The following is a 25320-nucleotide window of genomic DNA, read 5'->3' as shown; positions in this document are numbered from 1 at the left end:
GTGAGGTTGTCACACTGTGTGCACATTCTTAGCTTTTTATCAGCCAGACTCGATGACCAGCTTGTGCACCCTGAGCTTGTACTTTGTTGGCAGTGTTCTATGTTTTATGTTAGTCTGATAATCTGCTACTTTACTTAGAGGTGATGCTGGTCCTGATGCAGTGGAGTTTCTCAGTGTGTGTGTTTGGTGTAGGTCTGTGATTCTGTGTTGCCGGTGTGTGTTTGTGTAATGTCTGTGTGTTTGTGTTTGTTTGTGTATAAATGTGCTGTCTGTGTGTGTTGTGTAGATTGTTGATATGTATTTGTGCAGTGTTTGTGTGTGTTTTTGCACATCATCTCTATGGGGAAACAAGTATTGTGCACCTTGAGCTTGTACTTTTTGGCGGTGTTCTGTGCTTTTTGTTAATCTGCTACTTTCCTTAGAGGTGATGCTGGTCCTAAAGCAGTGGAGTCTCTCTCTCTCTCTCTCTCTCTCTCTCTCTCTCTCTCTCTCTCTCTCTCTCTCTCTCTCTCTCTCTCTCTCTCTCTCTCAATTCAATTCAAAAGTGCTTTATTAGCATGACAAATATTCACATTTGTATTGCCAAAGTGCATTTACAAACAAGATAATAAATGAAAAAAAAAAAATTCCATACATAAACATTTATATTAATTTAAAGAATGTTCAATAACATTAGTAATTAGCCTTAACAAATAACAGAAACAAATTAGAACAACAAGTATATAAAGTGTGTATATGTATGTGTTGAAAAAGTATTTGTATGTGTGTGTGTGTGTGTGTGTGTGTGTGTCTGTGTGCACTTGATGGTGTGTGTATGATGGTGTGTGTGTGCGAGTATGTGTGAGTGTGTTTGGTGTATGTCTGTGATTCTGTGTTGCCAGAGTGTGTTTGTGTAATGTCTGTGTGTTTGAGTTTGACTGTAATGTTTGTGTGCTTGTTTGTGTATGATTGTGCTGTATGTGTGTGTGTGTGTTTGTAGATTGTTAATATGTATTTGTGCAGTATTTATGTGTGTTTTTGCACATAATCTCTATTGAGAAACAAGTATTGAACCACTTTTAACCAGTATTTTTAATAAATGTTTATTTTTACTTAATTTGGCAGTTAATATGACTTAATATTAAATTCGTTTAGTCAGTAATTAATTAACTGGTGGGGGTAAAGTATATTCACACTGGCATTTCAAATTAAAGACAAGAGAGTGGTTCTGGTATCTGTTGGTCCTGGATTTTGTAAAGTTGCTTTGAGACAATGTCTATTGTAAAAAGCGCTATATAAATAAAGTTGACTTGACTTGACTTGGTTAAGTAAGGGACATTAACCGCGCTATGTACTACAATTCCCAGAATCCCCTCTAATCCGCCTCACTGTAACCAGGAAGTGTTACCGTTGTCAAGCAAACGTAGCTCCATAGCGGTCTAGTAAGAGACTTAAGCTCTGGGGAAAAGCTGCTAATGTTAAAATAACTTATTTTTTATTTATTTATTTTTTGCCTGAAGCTTGCGAGGTAAGAACGTGTTTATTATGTTTAAATACATTTTAAAGTTTTAAGTGTGAAAACGCATCGGTACAGCCTTCTAGGATAAAAATATTTGAATCCATTTCGAATATAGTGCGGGTTTATAGTGGAGCCCAACTTCAGATAAGTGTATTATGTCATTTATATATATATATATATATATATATATATATATATATATATATATATATATATATATATACCGATGAGGCATAACATTATGACCACCTCTTTGTTTCTACACTCACTGTCCATTTTATCAGCTCCACTTACCATATAGAAGCACTTTGTAGTTCTACAATTACTGACTGTAGTCCATCTGTTTCTCTACATACTTTTTTAGCCTGCTTTCACCCTGTTCTTTAATGGTCAGGACTCTCACAGGACCACTACAGAGCAGGTATTATTTGGGTGGTGGATCATTCTCAGCACTGCAGTGACACTGACATGGTGGTGGTGTGTTAGTGTGTGTTGTGCTGGTATGAGTGGATAAGACACAGCAATGCTGCTGGAGTTTTTAAACACCTCACTGTCACTGCTGGACTGAGAATAGTCCACCAACCAAAAACATCCAGCCAACAGCGTCCCATGGGCAGCGTCCTGTGACCACTGATAAAGGTCTAGAAGATGACCAACTCAAACAGCAGCAATAGATGAGCGATTGTCTCTGACTTTACATCTACAGGGTGGACCAACTAGGTAGGAGTGTCTAATAGAGTAGACAGTGAGTGGTATTTAAAAACTCCAGCAGCGCTGCTGTGTCTGATCCACTCATATCAGCACAACACACACTAACACACCACCACCATGTCAGTGTCACTGCAGTGCTGAGAATCATCCAGCACCTAAATAATACCTGCTCTGTAGTGGTCCTGTGGGGGTCCTGACCATTGAAGAACAGAGTGAAAGCAGGCTAAAAAGGTATGTAGATAAATAAATGGACTACAGTCAGTAATTGTAGAACTATAAAGTGCTTCTATATGGTAAGTGGAGCTGATAAAATGGTCAGTGAGTGTAGAAACAAGGAGGTGGTCATAATGTTATGTCTGATTGGTATATACAGGGTGAGTCAAAATTATGTTAACACTTTAATGGCAGAAACCATTTATTCACAAAACATACTTCAGATGTGTAAGATGATTTACAGGACTGTCTCAACCTGTTTGCCATCATGTTCAACACACAAAAACCAGCGAGTTACAGTACCATTTAAAGGCCGGGCACACATTTACACACACACACACACACACACATTGGTGTTAACATAATTTTGACTCACCCTGTATATATATATATATATATATATATATATATATATATATATATATATATATATATATATATATATACAGTGTATCACAAAAGTGAGTACACCCCTCACATTTCTGCAAATATTTCATTATATCTTTTCATGGGACAACACTGTAGACATGAAACTTGGATATAACTTAGAGTAGTCAGTGTACAACTTGTATAGCAGTGTAGATTTACTGTCTTCTGAAAATAACTCAACACACAGCCATTAATGTCTAAATGGCTGGCAACATAAGTGAGTACACCCCACAGTGAACATGTCCAAATTGTGCCTAAAGTGTCAATATTTTGTGTGACCACCATTATTATCCAGCACTGCCTTAACCCTCCTGGGCATGGAATTCACCAGAGCTGCACAGGTTGCTACTGGAATCCTCTTCCACTCCTCCATGATGACATCACGGAGCTGGTGGATGTTAGACACCTTGAACTCCTCCACCTTCCACTTGAGGATGCACCACAGGTGCTCAATTGGGTTTAGTCCATCACCTTTACCTTCAGCTTCCTCAGCAAGGCAGTTGTCATCTTGGAGGTTGTGTTTGGGGTCGTTATCCTGTTGGAAAACTGCCCTGAGGCCCAGTTTTCGAAGGGAGGGGATCATGCTCTGTTTCAGAATGTCACAGTACATGTTGGAATTCATGTTTCCCTCAATGAACTGCAGCTCCCCAGTGCCAGCAACACTCATGCAGCCCAAGACCATGATGCTACCACCACCATACTTGACTGTAGGCAAGATACAGTTGTCTTGGTACTTCTCACCAGGGCGCCGCCACACATGCTGGACACCATCTGAGCCAAACAAGTTTATCTTGGTCTCGTCAGACCACAGGGCATTCCAGTAATCCATGTTGTTGGACTGCTTGTCTTCAGCAAACTGTTTGCGGGCTTTCTTGTGCGTCAGCTTCCTTCTGGGATGACGACCATGCAGACCGAGTTGATGCAGTGTGCGGTGTATGGTCTGAGCACTGACAGGCTGACCTCCCACGTCTTCAACCTCTGCAGCAATGCTGGCAGCACTCATGTGTCTATTTTTTAAAGCCAACCTCTGGATATGACGCCGAACACGTGGACTCAACTTCTTTGGTCGACCCTGGCGAAGCCTGTTCCGAGTGGAACCTGTCCTGGAAAACCGCTGTATGACCTTGGCCACCATGCTGTAGCTCAGTTTCAGGGTGTTAGCAATCTTCTTATAGCCCAGGCCATCTTTGTGGAGAGCAACAATTCTATTTCTCACATCCTCAGAGAGTTCTTTGCCATGAGGTGCCATGTTGAATATCCAGTGGCCAGTATGAGAGAATTGTACCCAAAACACCAAATTTAACAGCCCTGCTCCCCATTTACACCTGGGACCTTGACACATGACACCAGGGAGGGACAACGACACATTTGGGCACAATTTGGACATGTTCACTGTGGGGTGTACTCACTTATGTTGCCAGCTATTTAGACATTAATGGCTGTGTGTTGAGTTATTTTCAGAAGACAGTAAATCTACACTGCTATACAAGATGTACACTGACTACTCTAAGTTATATCCAAGTTTCATGTCTATAGTGTTGTTCCATGAAAAGATATAATGAAATATTTGCAGAAATGTGAGGGGTGTACTCACTTTCGTGATACACTGTATATATACAGGGTGAGTCAAAATAAGTATACAATTTGTCATGTATACCAATATATACGTATATATTGGTATACATGACAAATTGTATTTCTTTGGAACACCAAACCTGGATGATTATGTGGACACTTTGTTTAGGTAGCTGGTGGAATGAGAAGATGAATTCAATGAAGAGGCCTGGCACAGCTCTATCATTTGTGACAGAGTTTGAGGGATCTGGACAGATAAACCCAAGTCCTGCCACAAGCAAAAACGATGACCTACTGTTTGAACCTTACATTTCTCCACAAAATCTGGTAAAATCATTCAACCAAATGCATCCTCACAGAATGACTTAAGATGAAATGAATCTGACTGTGAATGCCTTGCAGAGAGATTTGTCTGGATCGGATGATTTACAGCAAGTCACAAGTCTGGAGATGTGTGTTGACACGCGGCTGAATACTTTGGGCAATTTTGGTAAGATTAATTAAAAAATATGAGAAACTTTTTATTACAATGGTACCTTGAAACTCAGTGTCAGTTGGTTCTGGGAGTGGCATTGAGCTTAAAAGGCATTGAGTTTCAGGGTATTTTTTCCCATAAGAATGTATGGGAAACCTGTTAATGCTAGGCGTATATTTTAGGCTTATGTAAAATAATGGGGTTGTTTTTGATACTTATACACTGAAAATAACACAATTATATCATAAAAACACTGAAAAAAGCAGATTCTTACAATTTCTCAGAACCTCAAGCTGTAACACAAGTTTAAAAGTGAAACAGGAAGAAAATCCAGCTAAACACAGATACATGTGGACACTTTCAGAGTGGATTTGACAGTTATTCCACACAAATGCAGATTCGTCTCATATTCACACTTTGATGACGTATCACCGCACCGCTCAAACCAAGCGCTGAACAGCGCTGAAGCGACTGTTTATTGTTAATTTGAAATTAAATTAATAATTTTTTCAAAAAACAAACTGAACACGTTGAGTTTAAGGGAAACATTGAGTTTGAGGATACAAATGTCTTGACGGAAGGCATTAAGTTTCAAAGATTTTGAGTTTAGGGGACTTGAGTTAGAAGGTACCACTGTATTTTGATATTTATTATTTGGCAAAGAGATCAGGTGGTTTAGCCACACCAGTTGCTAACAGCTGTATAAAATCAATTATAATAAATACATTACAGTTGCAAATCAATGTATTTACCCCCCCCCCACACACACACACAGTGAAAGGTATTATGGTAGTGTGTATAGAATTGAATGAAAATAAGAAGACGTCTCAGACAAAAAAAGAATACTTATTAATATGTACAACAAATTGATAACTTCTAATAAGCAATTTTGATAACTGCATTTTTGGTAAGATTGGTCCACAAGCTTCTGACGCCTGACAAACTGCTGATCCACTTGGCCAAACAGTTTCACGTTTGATTCACCACTTTGTAGAACTGTGTCCCAGAACTCTGCAGGCCTATCCAAATTTCTTCTGCCATATTCCAGTCGACCCTGCCTGTGCTTGGCGTGCAGCCGTCCATGAGGTCCTTGTTGTTAAGTGATCTTAAAGGGCCTGGTATACGCATTGTTGCATAATAAATGCTTAGCAAACATTATGAGGTTAAAAGTATATCATTTAGTTTTTGAGGAACTTTTAGTTCCAATGATGAGTTCTAAATTTGGGAAGGTTTAAGGGAATACAAATCAACAGATTTGCATCACAAGCGTATGTGTGTTTATTTTCTTTTCATCTTGCAGGTGTGTACTTGCCCAATCTTGTGCAGCTGAAAATGAATAACAGTTTGATCTTATCTGTGCGGTAAGGGTTAATTCTTTCACTTTCCACAAGAGTTTCTATTTTTAGTGTATGCAAAACATTTCATGTTTCTTTTTACTGTAGTGCTACATTTTTGTATAGATTTATAGATGAAACATCATGTTACAGAAATCTAAGTCTGTAAGTTTGTATATATTACACAAAAAAGGGCATCATTCTATCACAGGACATCTCTTACATTCACTTTCTCACATCAATTTAATGTAGCCAATCCACCCTCCACACGTTTGTGTGTGGTGAGAGGAAACCAAGGATCTCGGAAATTCATACAAACGGCATAAAAACATGCAAAACTCCTCAAGTATATTGACCAGAGACAAGGATTGAACCTGGACTCATGTTCATTTGCAGCACATACAGTAAATCACCTGGTACATCACTGTGCCAGCCTATTTAATTTACTTAATATTTAAAGAGAAAGACTGTCAAGCCTTGTTTTTAAATGCAAAGTACCTTTTGGACATGGCTTGCAGCTCACTTACTCATGCTTAGCAGGTGAAAGCATTAGTGGTGGCTTTTTAAATGACATAAAAAATGTGTATATGTACCCAGCAGCATTAATGGTGCTTTTTTCATACCATGAGAAATGGTAAGTTTGTAATATTCTGTTGGCCCGGAGAACACAATGCTTGAAATGTTTTCATTTTGTATCAGTCAACTTCAAAGTTTGAGCCCAGAGATTTTGTCTGGGGTTCTGATTCTGGATGTTGATGACATATGTCTTCTGAAATTGTGCATTGGAGGGGTGTTCTTACACTGTTGTACTTTTAGCTCATACAGTTTTTTGCAAAATTGCAGCCTCAACCCATCATCCATTATACACGTCAAACGTATACACACACTTGATATGGACATATGTCATGGCAGGCTTGGGATTTCAGTGATTCCTGAAACTGAATTATTACTGATATTATATATTTTTGGTTACTGAATGATTATAACATTAAAAAAAGAATGAAGCCCATGCTCTGACCTTTTTTGTCAAGTTTAAACTTAAGGATTCAAAGATTCGAGGCTTTTTTCCTCCATGGCAGCCTTTGAGAACCTATGGTGTGTTCCAGCAGCTTTTGATTAGTAGCAGAACTGTTTGTTGGTTAGTTAGTTCTTGGATATCTTGGACGAGTTTTCTCTTATTATGAGGTGACAGTTTGGGATTTCCTATTGACCTTTCCAGGAGTTTCCAGAGTCTCTTGATTCATGCTCAATAATCCAGGTACACAATCCCACAAAGTTGAATTAGTTCATCTGGACACATAGTTTGGTCCAGATGAACTTATTCAATTTTGTGGGGTTGCCAGAGTGCTTTACATTCTGTCATATGTTTGTTTGATTGTTTATTAAGAATCTAACGTCATGTTTGACTCTTTGGTTACATTCATGACAGGAACGGTAGTTACTCATTACACAAGATTCATCAGTTCACAAGGTTATATTGAACACAGTCCTGGACAATTTAGTGTCTCCATTTCACCTCACTTGCATGTCTTTGGACTGTGGGAGGAAACCGGAGCACCCGGAGGAAACCCACATAGACACGGGGAGTACATGCAAACTCCACACAGAAAGGACCCGGACCGCCCCACCTGGGGATCGAACTCAGGACCTTCTTGCTGTGAGCCGACAGTGCTACCCATTTAGATAGCGTGCCACCCTGTTGTCATATGCTTTGCACTCAACAGTGGCCTCCATCTTGCCACTCTGCCATAAAGGCCTGATAAGTGCTGCAAAGATGGATTTTCGTCCAACATTTTTGAGGGACTACTTAGGTAGAATTACCAGAAAAATTATACTTGTTTAAATACTTACTGTAGATTAAGAAAGTATTCTGACCCCATGACTTTTTGCACACTTCACTGTGTTGTGTCTTATTTACAAAAACATTCATCTTCTTGGTTTTTGCAAACTTTGTGTTACAGATTTTATTTTGAATGGATATAATTGCCATTTCCCCTATCAGTCTACACTGAAATCACCCATAATGACAAAGTAAATAAGTTTAATTAACTTTACCTTAATAGCATATAGTATGTGCATTTGTACATATTTCTAGATCCTACGCTGAAACAGACTTTTTTACTTGGAAATTCTTGTTATTCCTCTTCTGAGTAGTTAGAGAAGTCTAAATTTAGGAGACGCTTTTATCCAAAGCGACTTACCGTACTGTAACAGTATACAGTCTAAGAGCCTTGCTCAAGGGCCCAACAGTGGCAATCTAGCAATGGTGGGCTTGAACCAGTGCCTTTCCAATTACTAGTTCAGTACCTTAACCATTAGGCTACAGCTGCCCCACAAATGTGTGTTATGAACTGACAATGTGGTTAGTTATTTGAACAGTGAGGAATGATGCCTCTTTTCTCTACAGGTGTCTCGGAACCATTATATGTTACAGATGTGAGACCTCCAGTTCCCTAAGGAACAACCTTGTTGTGTATCATAGTACATCATTTCAGAAGACAGTAAATCCTACTTCCTGAATTTTTTGGTGTTGCATATTTAAAGACCAACCCTGTCTCTCAAAGGATGGCTTTGTTAAGTTGACCCATCTAAAGAACAGGTTCACTAGACAATTATACAAATGGAGAAAACATGCCCATGCATTCATGAGAACAACATGTATGTGTAAGAGGAAGAGACACAGAGTCAGGTGTTGAGATCTGTCTTTAATTTGGACCCGATGGGTTCACTGCCACTCAGAAACTGGGTACAAGGCAGTCCACTGCAAGGCAACACACAATCAAACTAACTTATTCATTCTTGTGGGCAAAATTAATGCAGCCAGTTTGCAGACATTTTGCATGTTTTTGGGAGGTGGGAGGACAATGGTTAGACACAGGAAGGAAATGCAAAACTAATCACAGCTGTTTACTAGCAGCAAAAATCATACCCAGGATCTCAGAAACCATGTTGCTATATGAAATGTCCTGGGTTCTGTCAGTTGGAGTTTTTACATTCTAATTATTTAAGTAATATATCAGGTCTTAATGTGTATCAGTGACTTGTGTGTTCCAGCAGCATTTTATTTATAGAAGACTGTATTTGGTGTATCTTGGATTAGATCTGGCCATTCTGACGAATTCCTTATGTATAACAGACAATTGTTTGCAAAGTTGCTTATACCTGGCTCTTGGTGACATTTCACACTTTTGAAACAAAGCTTATTAAACTTTTTCATTGTTGATTAGTGTAATGGGTATTTGTATAAGCACAGAGAAGTCGCCAGCTGTTGTAATGGGGCAGAACACAGAAGCCCCACACATGCAGTTTAGAAATGAACCCAACTGCAGAGTGCCTAACTAAGGTAGAACAATACTGTGGCCAAAGAGTAAATCAGTAAGTGGCCAGTTGAAAAATAGCTGAAAATAGCTAAAACAAAAGAAATCTAAATAATCAAAGTGGATAGAAGATAAAACTGTAGCTGTTAGCCTGAATTAACCACACTGCTGGCCAAGAAAGAGAAATAGACATAAGCATTAGCTGTAGTGGACTGGCAGTAGATGAGATACAAATGGGTAATTGGATATGACTAGATTGAAAGTAAAAGGGAAAAATGCTTACATAGAATAAAATAGAATTAATAGAATTAAAAGTTTGACTGGCTCAAGCCCCACCACCAACCTTATCTGATTGCATGCATCATATTGGTCACATTATAAAACAGTTTTGATAAAGGCATGTGCTGAATGCCTGAAGGTAAATCTAAATAATTATTAATGATATGCCTAGATATGTAACGGAAGGGTGGAGAAGGGACAAACAGGAATTCTGGACAGCTTGGAGCTTATTTAAAAGACATTATAGCATTTCCTGTGGTTCAAGTGTGTGAATGAGGGAAGAGCATGAGGGCAGATTGCATGATGTAGAGGGGAGTGGTGACTTATTGTTCATAGTGTTTCCTCAGGGATCTTGGAACCACTCTGTCCCACCTCCAAGTGCTCTCGCTGGTTCGATGTGGCCTGACTGACTTGGACGGAATCCCATCTTTCTCCTCACTAAAGGTAATACCTGTGTTCACGTGTGCTGTCGTACAGCTGTTGCTTTGTTCTTGTATTTGATATTAGCGTAGTATACAGATCTGATACATAGCAGCAGGGTGATGTTTAATCTTCCACATTGATGATAACTTTAAATAACCCTTGTTTTAGATTCTTAATAGATTAGCTGCACTTGTATCAATGTTTTATTGCCTTAGCCAATTCCGACCTGCTATCTCAGTCTATAGGAACTCTAATAGATTCCTATTCACGGAGCACTGTAGCTTAACTTTGATTTAGTATTGTATTGCCCTGTCATTAGGATAATTTTAAATAGTTGGTCTGTATGTCTACCACAGTTGTGTGTGCTATATTCCCAGGAGTTGTATGTGGCCTACAACAAAGTGTCAGACCTGAGCCAGATAAGCATGCTGGAGCAACTGAAGGTGCTGGACCTCGAGGGGAATGATGTGGATGACCTGGTCCAAGTCCAGTACCTGGGTCTGTGTGGGCAGCTTAGAAGCCTGACCCTAGATGGAAACCCTGTACGCACATGCCTCCATTCAGGAGCATCACAGGTACTGCAAGGCATTAGTAACAGAGGCTTCTGATCACATGTAAAATGCTGTATATTACATGCTAGATATTTAGTACACTTTTATTCAAACCGACTTACAATAGAGTAAGCTGCTCAGGGTTCAAGGGCTTGTTTAAAGGCCCAGCAATGGCATATTATATTTGAATATTAGACTTCACAATCACAGTTAATTCCGGTTTAATTTAGGAAAGAGTGTTATTAATTCAGGTTTTGTTTTAATAAAGAGGAAAAACTTGAATTGTAGGTTAATTGTGCAAAGATTTAGTGTTCTCACCAGTTCTGACATTCCTCAGAAACAGCTTATTGTGTCTGTTGAGTGTCTAGCCAGTAGCATCTCTGAAACTCTTTGCAGTGGTGGGCTAACATGTTAGAGAGCTGTGCCATGGTGTGAACTAAAACATCACCTGTGGCTTTTTTGACCAACATAAGTGCCCAGTCATACAAATGCTCTTTTAACTAAATAGGCACAAATTCCCACAGACATACTTCAAATTTCTGTGAGAAGCCTTCTCGAGAAATCACTGTTATAGCTTAAAAGATCAGACAGAGGTCCCTCTATTTTAATACCAATTGTTTTTGAAATAGGATGTCCAATAAGCTCATGGTCAGGTGTCCAAATACTTATGGCCATAGTGTATTACTGCTAGTACATTTCTCAAAAAATTACACTTGCTATGGAATGCTTAGAGAACATCATCAGAGTATCAGCTTTGCACTATTACTGCACCCTTATTGATTAGAATGTTTTCCAAGTGAGAGAGTCATGCTTAGTGCTGATAAATGTGTGCCATGATGGCATACATCACACTCGGGGTAAGAGCGTCATCTCATGGACTAGGATTCATAATGGGTGTGCGTGTCATCAAAATGCATTTAGCCCCTGTCTAATGTTTGATCTTGGCATGTCAGGCTGCATCCATTTGCTAAAATTTAATAGAAATGTGAAACACAGGCAAGATCTGAAAGACATGGAAAGAGGTTCAAACACCAGATACGTGTCGAGTGAATACAGTTAGGAATAATTAGATTTTGTAATGTTTCTGTCTACCTTTGTATGTTTGGATGGATTTTATTTTATGAAGTTTAGAAATAATACACAAAATGAAACATATATAACTCTGGCTTGCCCTGAACAATATGTTGTTTATGTCCAGTATACCGTGTTTACCTCTGAGTGGTGGTGATTGAAAATCTAGTAAAATTCATTATAAAGAGTAATCTTCTAAAAGGGTGGCATGGGGACACAACTGTTAAAGTGGGTCTTGGACAGCAACCTAGGCTCTGAGAACTTCGGTCCTAATAAAGAAGCTGGTCCAGAAGCTGGAATGGCTACTCCATGTTGCCCCTACATGTGAGTGAGTAAATGTATGCATTTGGCATAAGATCTTCATGTGCCCTATAAACCTTAGATTGGACTCACTAGTTACAAAAATGATTTTCATAACTACACCACTTGAGGACACATTGGCCAAAAAAGAATGACATTTTTTGCACTGGTTTTCTGGATCACTTTATTTTGACACACAGTCAGGAATTATTTAACTAGGGCAAACATATTTTTCTAAGGATGTATCTCATGCTGTGTCACTTCTGATCACTTTCCAATTCTGTTTGGTGTTTGAATTGGGTCATGCGTTTGCTTTGATGCTTGTGATGACCACACATTAATTCAGTCTAACTGGGAAAGTGCTTTGATGTGTCAGCCTCTAAATGATAAGTGCTGCTAGACTCCTGCATTAGACTTTCAATTATAGTCAATCCACCTTACTCACACTTTACCTGGTGGTGCTTTGTAGTGACAGGGTGGCGCAGTAGATAATGTGGGTGCACCAGGGTCCTGGGGACCTTGGTTTAAACTTTGCCTCTAGTCATTGTCTAAGGAGTTTGGTATGTTTTTGCCATGTCCCCATGGGTTTTCTTTGGGTTTCCTCCAACCTTGGGATTCTTGGGATTGACTGGCACGGTGTACAGTGTGTATAGCTGACTTGCCTCCTTAGATCTGACAGAATATCTTACCTCTGTTCTCTTAGAAAAATTGTCTTTAAAGGGGTAAATAATACAGATTAACTACCAGTAGCAGCTCCTGCCAAATCTCTCAGGGGGGGCAATTGTTGCGATGATGGCCGGGTGACCTGTTCAATGGGTAAATTAAAGCTTAAATAATTAACATCTTAAGTCATCTGTCAGTTTGCCCTCACAAATAACTTTGAACATGGAGAGAGATCAGCTTTACCATTAATCATAAAATTAAGTAAAGCCTTCACACTAACAATTTAATTCAGTCTTCATCAGATAGCATTTTATTTTAGGTGCAGCAGATCCAGAATAAAGATTTGATGTGCAATGAATAAAGAAGTACAATTAAATAATTGGGGAGATACAAAAAGTGCAATCACAATTCACAATTTAAAAATTATATTACTTACTTGTAATTTACTTGTAACTTATATGATTTTTGTAGATACTTGCTTGATGTTTAAATTTGGTCTGGGTGGCCCTAATTCTTAAGTTGCTAATTTATCCTGACAACTGAATGGCATTTCCCTTAATGACACGATGGAGTTGCTCTGAACTGAGGTAATGGTAGTCATTTTGACGGGATTGTGACACCAGGTTACGTGTGACGCAAGCACGTAAGTGCGAGCCCTCCCGGAAGCCATTCAGATTGTATTGCAGTGCCTGCAGTTCGAAAAAAAAGAGCCTTAACATGAGAGTCTATGAGAGCAATCCGGGGCGATTTTCAGTTAGACTGAAATCGCCCCAAAAGGGGCGGTACTGTACGGAACACAACTCGATGCTGATTGGACTACGATATTCAGAGACAAGACAGACTCTAGAACAGTCACAGCTGTGATAGAAAAATTTCTTCCCTTTCGCCCTTTGGTGGTGCATCGCCCTAAGGAACGAGCCGCCCCTGTTAACTACTTAATTTAGTTTTTTTTAACATAATGAACTTGATGGGGCTCTACAACTGTCCGTCCATGTTTCTTTTAAAACAAAAAAATCCCAGTTACTGCCCTTAGACATCATTTATTATAAGTGAACAGACTGTATTCTGTGTTTTTGTGTCAAATGTATTGTTGCCTGTGGTAGTTCCAAATGCTTTATGCTGCAGTAGATTAATAACATGCTTGTTTTTTTGGTTTGTTTTCCCCCACTGCATTCTAACGTAATGGAGATATGGTGGTATCATTTCCCTATGCACTCTGTTAACTCCTGACACCCTTGCCGGCCAGCAGCAGATTACCACATAAAGAGGAATACTATGTGCTCCATGTATTCCTCTGCCTCTACCAAATAGTAGGACTTGCTCTTGCCACTCGTATTATATGCTTGTTGTGTATAGGTTTTATCCATCAGACAAGCAAAATACGAATATATAGCCTGAATCCTCAAAATGAATGTTTTGAAAATAGGCTTACTATTTGCTTTAGTTCTTGTAAAGGTGTTTTATTGGTTTTTATTGCTTATGTATTCTTTTAACTCCAATGCAAATTTTAGCTGACAATTACTTTGAAACATCTGCTACATTGTGTGTGACTATACAATTGTGACTACACAAGTGCACTATTTAGACATATTAGGTACTGAAATGTAGCCAATTTAATCATTACTGTTTCATTAAAGCTCTACCATTTGGACACAGAAATTGACTCCAACATCAGTGATCTAACATAGTTTCCTATTCTAAAAACTAAAACTTTTTAAACTTTAGGACAAAATTACCTACATTGGTTTTTAGAATTTATCTGGTTGGGGAAAAAGATAGAGCCAGATGAGACTATGTCTTACCCACCTTTTTCCATTACATGTCTGATTGACAGGTGCCAGAGTACAACTACAGGTCTGCTGTGAGGAAGTTAATTCCACAGTTGCAGTTTCTGGATGATGCTCCAGCAGAAGAGGAGGAGCATCACTGCTCCAGCACTAGGATGGAGGACTGGGCTTTGCTTAAGGAGTCCATTACAGACATTGCTCCCATTACAGACACTGTCGATGACTGTGTAGAACTCCTAGGTGACTCAAAAAGTGAATCAATAATTCCTTTTACATTAATTTTCTATTTGCTTTTAGAATCACTAGAATCAACTAATTCTTTGATAGAAAAATGCTATTAATAGACTCTAAAAATTTGTGTTTTGTCTAAACAGAGCAGAGATGCACAAGTGCATGTGACTTGGCCCGACCTGGTTCTGCCCAGCGCCCAAGCACCAGCATTTGTTTTGGTAGTTTCTCTAGTCGTCCTAGCACAGCCAGGCCTTCCTCGTCTGGAGCTAGCTCTAGACCCAGCTCATCTGGTTCCGATGCAGACACTCTGGACCACCAGACCAGCGATCTTACACATGGTGAGAAGGTTATGTACTTTTACACATTACTATCATTAAGAATTAAAAAGCACAGAAACACAGTGCAGCATGTATTGTGGCTGAAGCATTGGGTTTAAATCTCATCTCAGATCGCAGTCTGTCAGGAGTTTGGCTTGTTTTCGTTGGGTACTCTGGGGTTCACTACCTCCAAAAATATGTCTAATGCTGATATGCAACTGTCAATCACTCATCAATGGGAGTAAGTAATGCAGTTTAACATATGACACATTTAGTGTTTGGGTGGCACAGCAGTCTAATGTATACTACCACAGCCAACTTTGAGTTTGAATCTAGATGGTGCCACTGGCCTGGCTGGGCACCTAACAGACACAAATGACCATGTCTAATAGACAGATGTTACTATCCGAAGAAGGGTTACTCGCCTCACAGCAAGAAGGTCAGAGTCCTTTTTGTGTGGAGTTTGCATGTTCTCCCCATGTCTGCATGGGTTTCCTCTGGGAGCTCCGGTTTCCTTCCACAGTCCAAAGACATGCAAGTGAGGTGAATTAAAGACACTAAATTGTCCATGACTGTGTTTGACATTAAAACTTGAACTCATGAATCTTGTGTAGCCAGTAACTACCTGTCTTGTCATGAATGTTACCAAAGTGTGTAAAACATGACGTTCATAATAACGTTAAAATCATAATAAATAAATTGATTATCCAAAGAAAACCTTACAGTTTTGACAGTTCATTCCAATCCAATCAACTGAGGGTAAAAGGATTGTTAAAGAGCTGCTGAACAGTGGCTGCTGAGGTTTGAACCCATGACCTAAATGTTATAGTACTTGTTTGTCTTTAATATACGTTATATTGTTAATAATTTGGTTACCACATTTCCTTATTTAAATTTTAAAAGCTGGAAATTTCACACTCATAAGCAACAGTGTAGAGGTTGCTGCACAAACTTGTATTCTAGTGTAAATGGTAAGTTTTAAGTAATTTTCATTCTTTTTATTTTTTATTTCTTGTCCATAAGCAGAACTTTTGTTTAATTTATTGTTAGGTGTTGGGAAGGTTCTCTTCTGTGGCAATCCTCTGCAAGTTATTCGAGCTAGGCGACAGAAGAATAATACAGGAGTGTCACAGGTGTGTTGTCCTTGTAAAACCAACAGTTTACACTTAATCACCCATGAACATTTATTTAAAAATCAAAAACTGATGAGAAGAGCATTGGTCAAAGGCCCTCTGCATGATTGGAGAAGCTGTTGGACGGACAACTGCAATCGTGGCCTCTGCTCTCTGGTCAATGGCGTCTGCACAGAGACTGGGAATAATAGAGATCAGTGCGTGACTACATATGTAATACTGATCCATGTGCAAAATGTGTGAATATAATTTCTTCCATGAAGAATGTGTTAAACTGACCAGTCGGAAAACTGAATAATAGATTTCAGTTTTTGATTTTGAATTAATTTTTGAAAAACTGTGTAGATTAGGCGGCACGGTGGCTTAGCATTGTCGCCTTACAGCAAGAAGGTCCTGGGTTCGATCCCCAGGTGGGGCGGTCCGGTTCCTTTCTGTTCATAGTTTGCATGTTCTCCCCGTGTCACAGTCCAAAAACATGCAGCTAGGCTAATTGGAGACACTGAATTGCCCTATAAGTGAATATGTGTGTGTATGTGTGTGTCTGCCCTGCGATGGACTGGCGCCCCGTCCAGGGTGTTACTGTGTGCGGATAAGAAAATGAATGAATGTGATTAATGGGTAACAATGCCAATTATAACAATTAAAAAATAAATCCCCAACACAGAAAAAAACACAAGACTTCAACTACCTAGTTGACTACCTAGTTGACTACCTAACTGGCAGACCACAGTATGTACGCCTGCAGCACTGTGTGTCGGATAGAGTGATCAGCAACACTGGAGCTCCGCAGGGAACGGTCCTCTCTCCCTTCCTCTTTACCCTCTACACCACGGACTTCAGCTACTGCACAGAGAACTGTCATCTACAGAAGTTTTCTGATGACTCTGCAATAGTTGGATGTATCAGAAGGGGTGATGAGGATGAGTACAGTGCAACGGTGAAGGACTTTGTCGCATAATGCGAGCTGAACCACCTGCAGCTCAATGTGACAAAGACAAAGGAACTGGTGGTGGACCTGAGGAGGGACAAGGCACCGGTGACCCCTATGTCCATCAGAGGGGTCAGTGTGGACATTGTGGAGGATTACAAATAGCTGGGAGTGCACATTGACAATAAACTGGACTGGACTAAGAACACTGATGCCCTCTACAGGAAGGGTCAAAGCCGGCTCTATTTTTTGAGGCGCCTGAGGTCCTTCAACATCTGCCGGACTATGCTCAAGATCTTCTATGAGTCTGTGGTAGCGAGTGCTATCCTCTATGCTGTTGCATGCTGGGGAAGCAGGCTGAGGGTGGCAGATGCCAACAGACTCAACAGATTGATCCGCAAGGCCGGTGATGTTGTGGGTGTGGAGCTGGACTCTCTGACAGCAGTATCGGAGAGGAGGACGCTGTCTAAGCTGCAGGTTATTATGAACAATGGCTCCCACCCACTTTATGCCACAGTGATGAGTCAAAGGAGCACATTCAGTGCAAGACTCATTCTCCCAAAATGCACCACAGAGCGCCACAGGAAGTCTTTTCTACCTGTGGCCATCAAACTCTATAATTCCTCCCTTAATATGTGACACTATGGTTCACCTGTGCAATATTCTGTGCAATATTCAGTGCAATATTTGTATTCATATGTGCAATAATAATAATGCAAGCATTTAATTATTTAATTATGTGTAAATAACTTTTTAAATTCTATTTGCAAAATTTTCTTTTCTTAGTTTTTAGCTAGTAGAGTGTTTATTCTTTCTACATAAATGGGTGCTACTGTAAGAACTGCAATTTCCCTCTGGGATCAATAAAGTATTCTGATTCTGATTCTGATTCTGACTTTATGAATTTACTGTTTATAAAAAAAGCACAAAAGTTACAACACAATTTGTTTTTAAATTTTGGCATCTTTGTCTAAGCCACAGGGTCCCAGCTCTCATTCTCGGCCATGTACTCAGCTGGGCAGCTATGTTCCTGAGCACACGTACAATATTGAAGTGTCAAGCAGTCAGGACAGAACTGATATATTTGCTGAACTCATAGCCTGGAGGAAAGAACACAGCAAGTACTAATCATTTCCATACATGGTTTGCACTTTAGCAAGTAAAGTGTTAGCTTTTTTGTACTCATTGTAGATGTTTGTTATTTGATAGACGTCTTCTGGCCATTGAGCGTGAACGTCAGCCACAAGTGATGAGAATCATGCACAGTGATGATGATAACGATGATGATGATGCTAAAAACAGCGGTAATGATTGTGATGAAGGAGCCTGTAGTCTAAGCCTTATCAGTGACCGAGAAGAGGAAGAGGAAAGAGATGGAGAAACCGCTTTATGTCGCAGAGATACAGAGTCTCCCGATTCCTTATTACACTGTCCTTCACCAGGTAGCCTGTTTTATTTCTTCTTCTCTGTTTTGCCTCAAGGAATACTGTTTCCACATGTCTTTGGTGTCTTTTTGTGCAGATGTGTCCAGGCTGTCTTTATCAGACCACACTATGTCTCCTTCTCCACCACCCAAAGCTGATGTGCCCTCCACTGGCAGGAGGATAGCAGAGATCCGAGCCCGTAGACTTAGAGTCAGTAGCTCAGTGGTTGGTCTACAAGGGCCTGTGGAGGAAATCCTTGTATCGGATCCAACAGCATCAAGAATGAATATTCAGCCTGCTCCGCCTCAAACATTTCATAAGCCTCATCGACCAGACTCCAGCCCTGTGATCCGATCGCCTAGAGAACCCAGGTATGTTGCAGTTCTATTTTATGTGCAAAAAAAGAAAATGCTGAAGAAAGAAGAACAATTAAAATAATTCAAAAACATGCTAGCACACCAGAGCAGACATTTCAAACTCATCGGTTTGAAACTCAACTCTGCCATCCGACAGGCTGGGCGCCTACACAAACAACGATTGGCTGTTGTTCAAGGAGACTTCATAACCAACTCAGATGCGACCTCTGCTGGCTGATTGATAGCGCCTGTACAGAGATGAGGGATAATGTGTTGATCAGGGTCTTGCTCTCCGTACACAAAGCTGATCCACATATGAACTTGCCTCGTGCAGGTGAAAACATTCAGTTGGCTACTGCACACATGTCGGAGGGAGCGTGTGTCACGGCTCTCCTCAATCCGGGTGGAGATCACAGTAGAGAGGAAGCGTAATGTAATCTGGTGATTGGTTACGACTAGATTAGGAGGAAAATTGGGTAAACATGCAAAAATATATACAGTGTATCACAAAAGTAAGTACACCCCTCACATTTCTGCAGATATTTAAGTATATCTTTTCATGGGACAACACTGACAAAATGACACTTTGACACAATGAAAAGTAGTCTGTGTGCAGCTTATATAACAGTGTAAATTTATTATTCCCTCAAAATAACTCAATATACAGCCATTAATGTCTAAACCACCGGCAACAAAAGTGAGTACACCCCTAAGAGACTACACCCCTAAATGTCCAAATTGAGCACTGCTTGTCATTTTCCCTCCAAAATGTCATGTGATTTGTTAGTGTTACTAGGTCTCAGGTGTGCATAGGGAGCAGGTGTGTTCAATTTAGTAGTACAGCTCTCACACTCTCTCATACTGGTCACTGAAAGTTCCAACATGGCACCTCATGGCAAAGAACTCTCTGAGGATCTTAAAAGATGAATTGTTGCGCTACATGAAGATGGCCAAGGCTACAAGAAGATTGCCAACACCCTGAAACTGAGCTGCAGCACAGTGGCCAAGATCATCCAGCGTTTTAAAAGAGCAGGGTCCACTCAGAACAGACCTCGCGTTGGTCGTCCAAAGAAGCTGAGTGCACGTGCTCAGCGTCACATCCAACTGCTGTCTTTGAAAGATAGGCGCAGGAGTGCTGTCAGCATTGCTGCAGAGATTGAAAAGGTGGGGGGTCAGCCTGTCAGTGCTCAGACCATACGCCGCACACTACATAAAATTGGTCTGCATGGCTGTCACCCCAGAAGGAAGCCTCTTCTGAAGTCTCTACACAAGAAAGCCCGCAAACAGTTTTCTGAAGACATGTCAACAAAGGACATGGATTACTGGAACCATGTCCTATGGTCTGATGAGACCAAGATTAATTTGTTTGGTTCAGATGGTCTCAAGCATGTGTGGCGGCAATCAGGTGAGGAGTACAAAGATAAGTGTGTCATGCCTACAGTCAAGCATGGTGGTGGGAATGCCATGGTCTGGGGCTGCATGGGTGCAGCAAGTGTTGGGGAGTTACATTTCATTGAGGGACACATGAACTCCAATATGTACTGTGAAATACTGAAGCAGAGCATGATCCCCTTCCTCCGGATACTGGGTCGCAGGGCAGTGTTCCAGCATGATAATGACCCCAAACACACCTCTAAGACGACCACTGCTTTATTGAAGAGGCTGAGGGTAAAGGTGATGGACTGGCCAAGCATGTCTCCAGACCTAAACCCAATAGAACATCTTTGGGGCATCCTCAAGCGGAAGGTGGAGGAGCGCAAAGTCTCGAATATCCGCCAGCTCCGTGATGTCGTCATGGAGGAGTGGAAAAGCATTCCAGTGGCAACCTGTGAAGCTCTGGTAAACTCCATGCCAAGGAGAGTTAAGGCAGTTCTGGGAAATAATGGTGGCCACACAAAATATTGACACTTCAGGAACTTTCACTAAGGGGTGTACTCACTTTTGTTGCCGGTGGTTTAGACATTAATGGCTGTATATTGAGTTATTTTGAGGGAAGAATAAATTTACACTGTTATATAAGCTGCACACAGACTACTTTTCATTGTGTCAAAGTGTCATTTTGTCAGTGTTGTCCCATGAAAAGATATACTTAAATATCTGCAGAAATGTGAGGGGTGTACTCACTTTCGTGATACACTGTACATAATATTAATTTATTATGTAGGGCCAGTGATAGCTCAGTGGTTAAGGTACTGGACTAGTAAACAGAAGGTTGCCGGTTCAAGCCCCGCCACCACCAAGTTGCCACTGTTGGGTCCCTGAGCAAGGCCCTTAACCCTCAATTGCTCATTGTGTAAGTCGCTTTGGATAAAAAAAAGCGTCTGCTAAATGCTGAAAATGAAATGAAAATGAAAATTTAATAACAACAATAATAACAATAATATACTCTAAGGCTAAATGATGAATATGGTGTTTCCCCCCTCATTTGCCATTACTACACTGGAGTTTGTGTGTGGAAGTATGTGCCCATTCAGTTAAAAGAGCATTTGTGAGGTCAAACAGTGATGTTGTAAGGTAATATGGTTGCACCAACCTGTTAAACCAAGTCTGTATAGACCTTCCTTTGTGCACAAGGGCACAGTAATAATAGAAAAAGGACTGAAAAAGGACCTTCCCTAAACTTTTTTCACAAAGTTAAAAGCATAACAGCTGCTCCTGCATTTAGGGGTCACCACAGTGGATAATTCTGGTTAGCATACCTGATTTGGCACAGTTTTTAAACCAGATGCTCTTCCAGTACAACACTTCTTATTTTTATCCAGGCTTGGGACTGGCACTGAGAGCACACTGACAACCGGCCGATAGACCCACAGTTCTAATCTCAGAGGTAGTGGGCTAGCATATTTTACTGCTGCGACATTCAAGTGCCACACTTATTAGCAACTGGTATGCGCTGAAACACCTGAACTCAGTAATTCACAGGGTTGTCCACATATTTTGGCCACAGTGTAGGTTTAACACGAATGTTTAAATTGACCTATTTTAGACATGCAGTCTAAACACAAGTCATGCATGTGACATGCATGTACAGAATTAAATATAAGAACAATTAAAACGGAAGACCTAATATTTCTTCAACACAACAGTAAGCTATTAGACTGGGAATTAAACATTGGACTATAATGGCTAAATCTCTACTAAAAGGTTAGTAAAATTTATTTTGTTTTATTTCTTGTTTATTTTATTTGAGATTGAAGGTCAGGTTGGATGTCCGATTGTATGACGTGCCGAATCGTCCCACCTGCTTTCCCATCAGAGCTCCATAATCTGTTTCTGGGCACTCAGCTGGCATTTTTTGTAGTTAGGTTTTTGAATATTGCCATCAAGCGGAAACTTGCCCAGATTCAAGCTGCTTCCAGTGGGGTTGTGGCGGCCTTCCTCTTATGCTGCTACCAAGAGATGTCCATCCTGGTGGTGTCCAGTGTAGTGGCAGTCCGCTGTATTGCTTACTCTTTTCTGCCGCTAGTGATTTTAATGAGATACCTGTTTTTTTATTTTTTCAAACGCTTGGGTGGATTGAGTAGCTGGAACTAGTAGCAACCCAGTTCTTATGTGGTTTACCTATCTTCTTTTTCTGTGCTTTTTGTGTGGTCCTGCGATGACTGGGGGCTTCTGATGATTATTCCCCTGTTGGGCAATCACAAGTCTGCCTGTGCTTTCTGGTGTTTGCTGGGGGTTGTTATGATTATGTCCCTTGTGGGGTGATTGTCTTGCTTTTTTACGTTTCTTGATCCCGTGGAGTGTGGTGATCTCTGCTAATTTAAATGTGTTTGCCTACATTTTTGATCCTTTGTTTACTTTGGGCTGCGGATTATTGGTTCTTGTTCTTATTTCTGTCTTTTCTTTTTGTGGCTCTTTAGCCACAGTGTTGTTCTGCCTTGCTTAAGTATCCTGCATCTGGGTTCATTCTCTATAACATTGCAGATTCAGGGCTACACCAGGCGCCCCATTTTCACTCAATGTAAAGTCATTATAAAAACAAGAAATACTATGACATGAATAAATATTATCACATGTATTTATTCATTTATTCTACCTTCATTGCATTAGTTCTTATTTATTTAATTTTAAATAGACTGTTTAATTTACAGCACATGCTCAGTGCATGTCAGTATGATGCATTTGTGTTATTTTAATACATTGTCTTGTATTTCAGTTTAGGAAACAGTTTAGCCATCGGCCAGCACCAGCCAATCATTTGCTCTTCGATTTCTGAGAGACTGAATCCCACACGTCCTCGTACAGCGAGAGCTGCTCTACAGAGACTAGCTGTCCTCCCTGACAGAGGAAGTTCTCAACTAAAATGAGAACGTTTGCTCCTGAGACACTATGGACTATGTGTATATGTGGTATATGAAGGTCATTTTATTTTAAATGTAATAATGTTCAGGTAAAAGATACTGCTGTATCTGTATAAAATGATGACATTTAAGTCATTCTTGAAGCAATTCCTCAGGAAGAGTTTTAAAATAAAGATAATTTATGGTGAAGGTGTTTGATCCACACACTATACACTACATATGTTTTAATATGTTTTAATTAATGCTTGTGTTGTCTAAGGATTAAAAATGACCCGTCGATATGTTTAACGGCTGAAAAATTCTCTAAATAAACTTTTAAACTTAAAATTTGATGGCTTTTCCCAGAGTGACCGCCAATATTTACCAAGTTTGTAATGTATGACAGGTTGTTTCATCATAAGACCCTGAGAACATGCAACTTGTTCACCAACAGCTGGTACTAAACTTGACGTTTGGTTTAGAATGAATGTCCACTTGGGGGCGCTCTTTGAATGGCAACCCTTTATGTATTCACAACAGGACTTTTAACATGTATACGACTACTGACTGGGGTTTATATACACTATACACAGTTTGTCAGTGGAAAGCAAACCACTAAATGATTTTGGCCTCTGTTCAGCACAACATTTTCACTGACACTGATGTAATGACATGGCAGTAGGTGTGACTGCTACTTTATAATAGGAGTGAATCAGTTACAGCAGATAGGGTTCAAAGATTATTTACATTTACTGGCCATTTTATTAGACCCAGCTTGTATGAAAACAATTGTGTTAAAAATCCATAAACCAAAGCACAATGTTTGTTGATAGCTCATATTGATTTGCTTTGAGTTGTCTTTCACAATTTAAGCTCTATGCCAGGGCGAAGCAGTTCTCATTCAAATTTGGTCTGTCCTGTGTACTGCTTCTGAAAAGCATTCCCATAAACTTAAGCTCTTATGCTTGGGTGAGTTGAAGGTAAAAGAGAAAGAGGACGGCCAGCAACAAGATGGATGGATATAATTAGAGGAACAATGAACGAGCCATTGAGAAGCCTGAAGACCCAAACAGTAGACAGGATGTTCTGGAGAAACCCTCACTATCCATATACTCACAAGGATTCAGAATTGACTTGACAGGACTTAATAATAGTAATTATAATAATAAAAACATGCTGCTACCACCACCACATTTTACAGTGTTGGTAAATAACTATTGTGCCTTGTTAGATTCATGCCACGCACATATCTAGCATTTTAATATTTTCTTCACTTGACCTTCCACCAGGACTCGGTGGGTAGCACTGTCGCCTCACAGCAAGAAGGTCCTGGGTTCGATCCCCCGGTGGGGTGGTCCAGGTCCTTTCTGTGCGCAGTTTGCATGTTCTTCCCATGTCTGCGTGGGTTTCCTCCGAGAGCTCCGGTTTCCTCCCACAGTCCAAAAACATGCAGTCAGTTTAATTGGAGACACTAAATTGCCCTATAGGTGAATGGGTGTGTGTATGTGTGTCTGCCCTGTGATGGACTGGCGTCCCGTCCAGGGTGTTACTGTGTGCCTTGCGCCCATTGAAAAGCTGGGATAGGCTCCAGTGACCCTAATTAGATAAGCAGTTAAGAGTGAGTTAAGTGGGTGAGTGAGTGATCTTCCACCAGATCAGTGCTTCTTTGACTTCATTTCATTTTTCATTAGGCCATATAGTTTATGTCTAGCTACAAACTACATTACTGAACCTAACTAACTTCAAATTATTCATTTATGACACACAAAACCGCAGGACACCAGTTAATTACAAAGCAACACACACACACTTTGACTTACTTACTCACACTTGAGTGCAATTTAAAACAGCCAATACACCTTCCTGTTGTTTTTATAAGGTAGATTAAAACAAAGTACCTGGAGGAACAACATCAGAGGGCAAAGATCGAATCCAAGTCACCAGAACTCTGTATGGCTGCTGTATGACACCCACTCTACTAGCTACGCCACTGTTGGAAACCAGTTTCATACATCCAGTGCCAAG

The 25320-nt window shown here is 40.2% G+C and overlaps 1 protein-coding gene across 3 annotated transcripts; it reads left to right on the top strand.

Annotated features, from left to right (window-relative positions):
- Positions 1 to 1423: 1423 nt before the first annotated feature.
- lrrc56 (leucine rich repeat containing 56) lies at positions 1424 to 23505 on the top strand. 3 transcript variants are annotated; one of them, XM_063001299.1, is made up of 13 exons: positions 1424 to 1507; positions 4596 to 4753; positions 4829 to 4916; positions 6202 to 6262; positions 10179 to 10275; positions 10632 to 10829; positions 14674 to 14866; positions 15001 to 15195; positions 16225 to 16307; positions 18211 to 18356; positions 18445 to 18677; positions 18757 to 19030; positions 23172 to 23505. In XM_063001299.1, exons 2-13 carry the CDS (start codon positions 4616 to 4618, stop codon positions 23320 to 23322), a joined length of 1857 nt encoding a protein of 618 aa, XP_062857369.1. In that variant the 5' UTR covers positions 1424 to 1507; positions 4596 to 4615; the 3' UTR covers positions 23323 to 23505. The 3 variants fall into 3 exon arrangements, with proteins under 3 accessions (XP_062857369.1, XP_062857361.1, XP_062857352.1); XM_063001291.1 differs by having other exon boundaries at positions 14674 to 14878; positions 18217 to 18356; XM_063001282.1 differs by having other exon boundaries at positions 14674 to 14878.
- The last annotated feature ends 1815 nt before the right edge of the window (positions 23506 to 25320 follow it).

This window comes from Trichomycterus rosablanca, chromosome 1 (assembly GCF_030014385.1).
Source record: "Trichomycterus rosablanca isolate fTriRos1 chromosome 1, fTriRos1.hap1, whole genome shotgun sequence".
In the NCBI taxonomy this organism is placed as follows: Eukaryota; Metazoa; Chordata; class Actinopteri; order Siluriformes; family Trichomycteridae; genus Trichomycterus; species Trichomycterus rosablanca.
This window is presented reverse-complemented; position numbering and strand designations above follow the sequence as displayed.

Coding starts and splice junctions, on each gene's coding strand:
- lrrc56 (XM_063001282.1), top strand. CDS start 4,616: ATGAATTCAATGAAGAGGCCTGGCACAGCTCTATCATTTGTGACAGAG. Junction 4,917..6,201: donor GAATACTTTGGGCAATTTTG/GTAAGATTAATT, acceptor TTCATCTTGCAG/GTGTGTACTTGCCCAATCTT. Junction 10,276..10,631: donor CATCTTTCTCCTCACTAAAG/GTAATACCTGTG, acceptor CTATATTCCCAG/GAGTTGTATGTGGCCTACAA.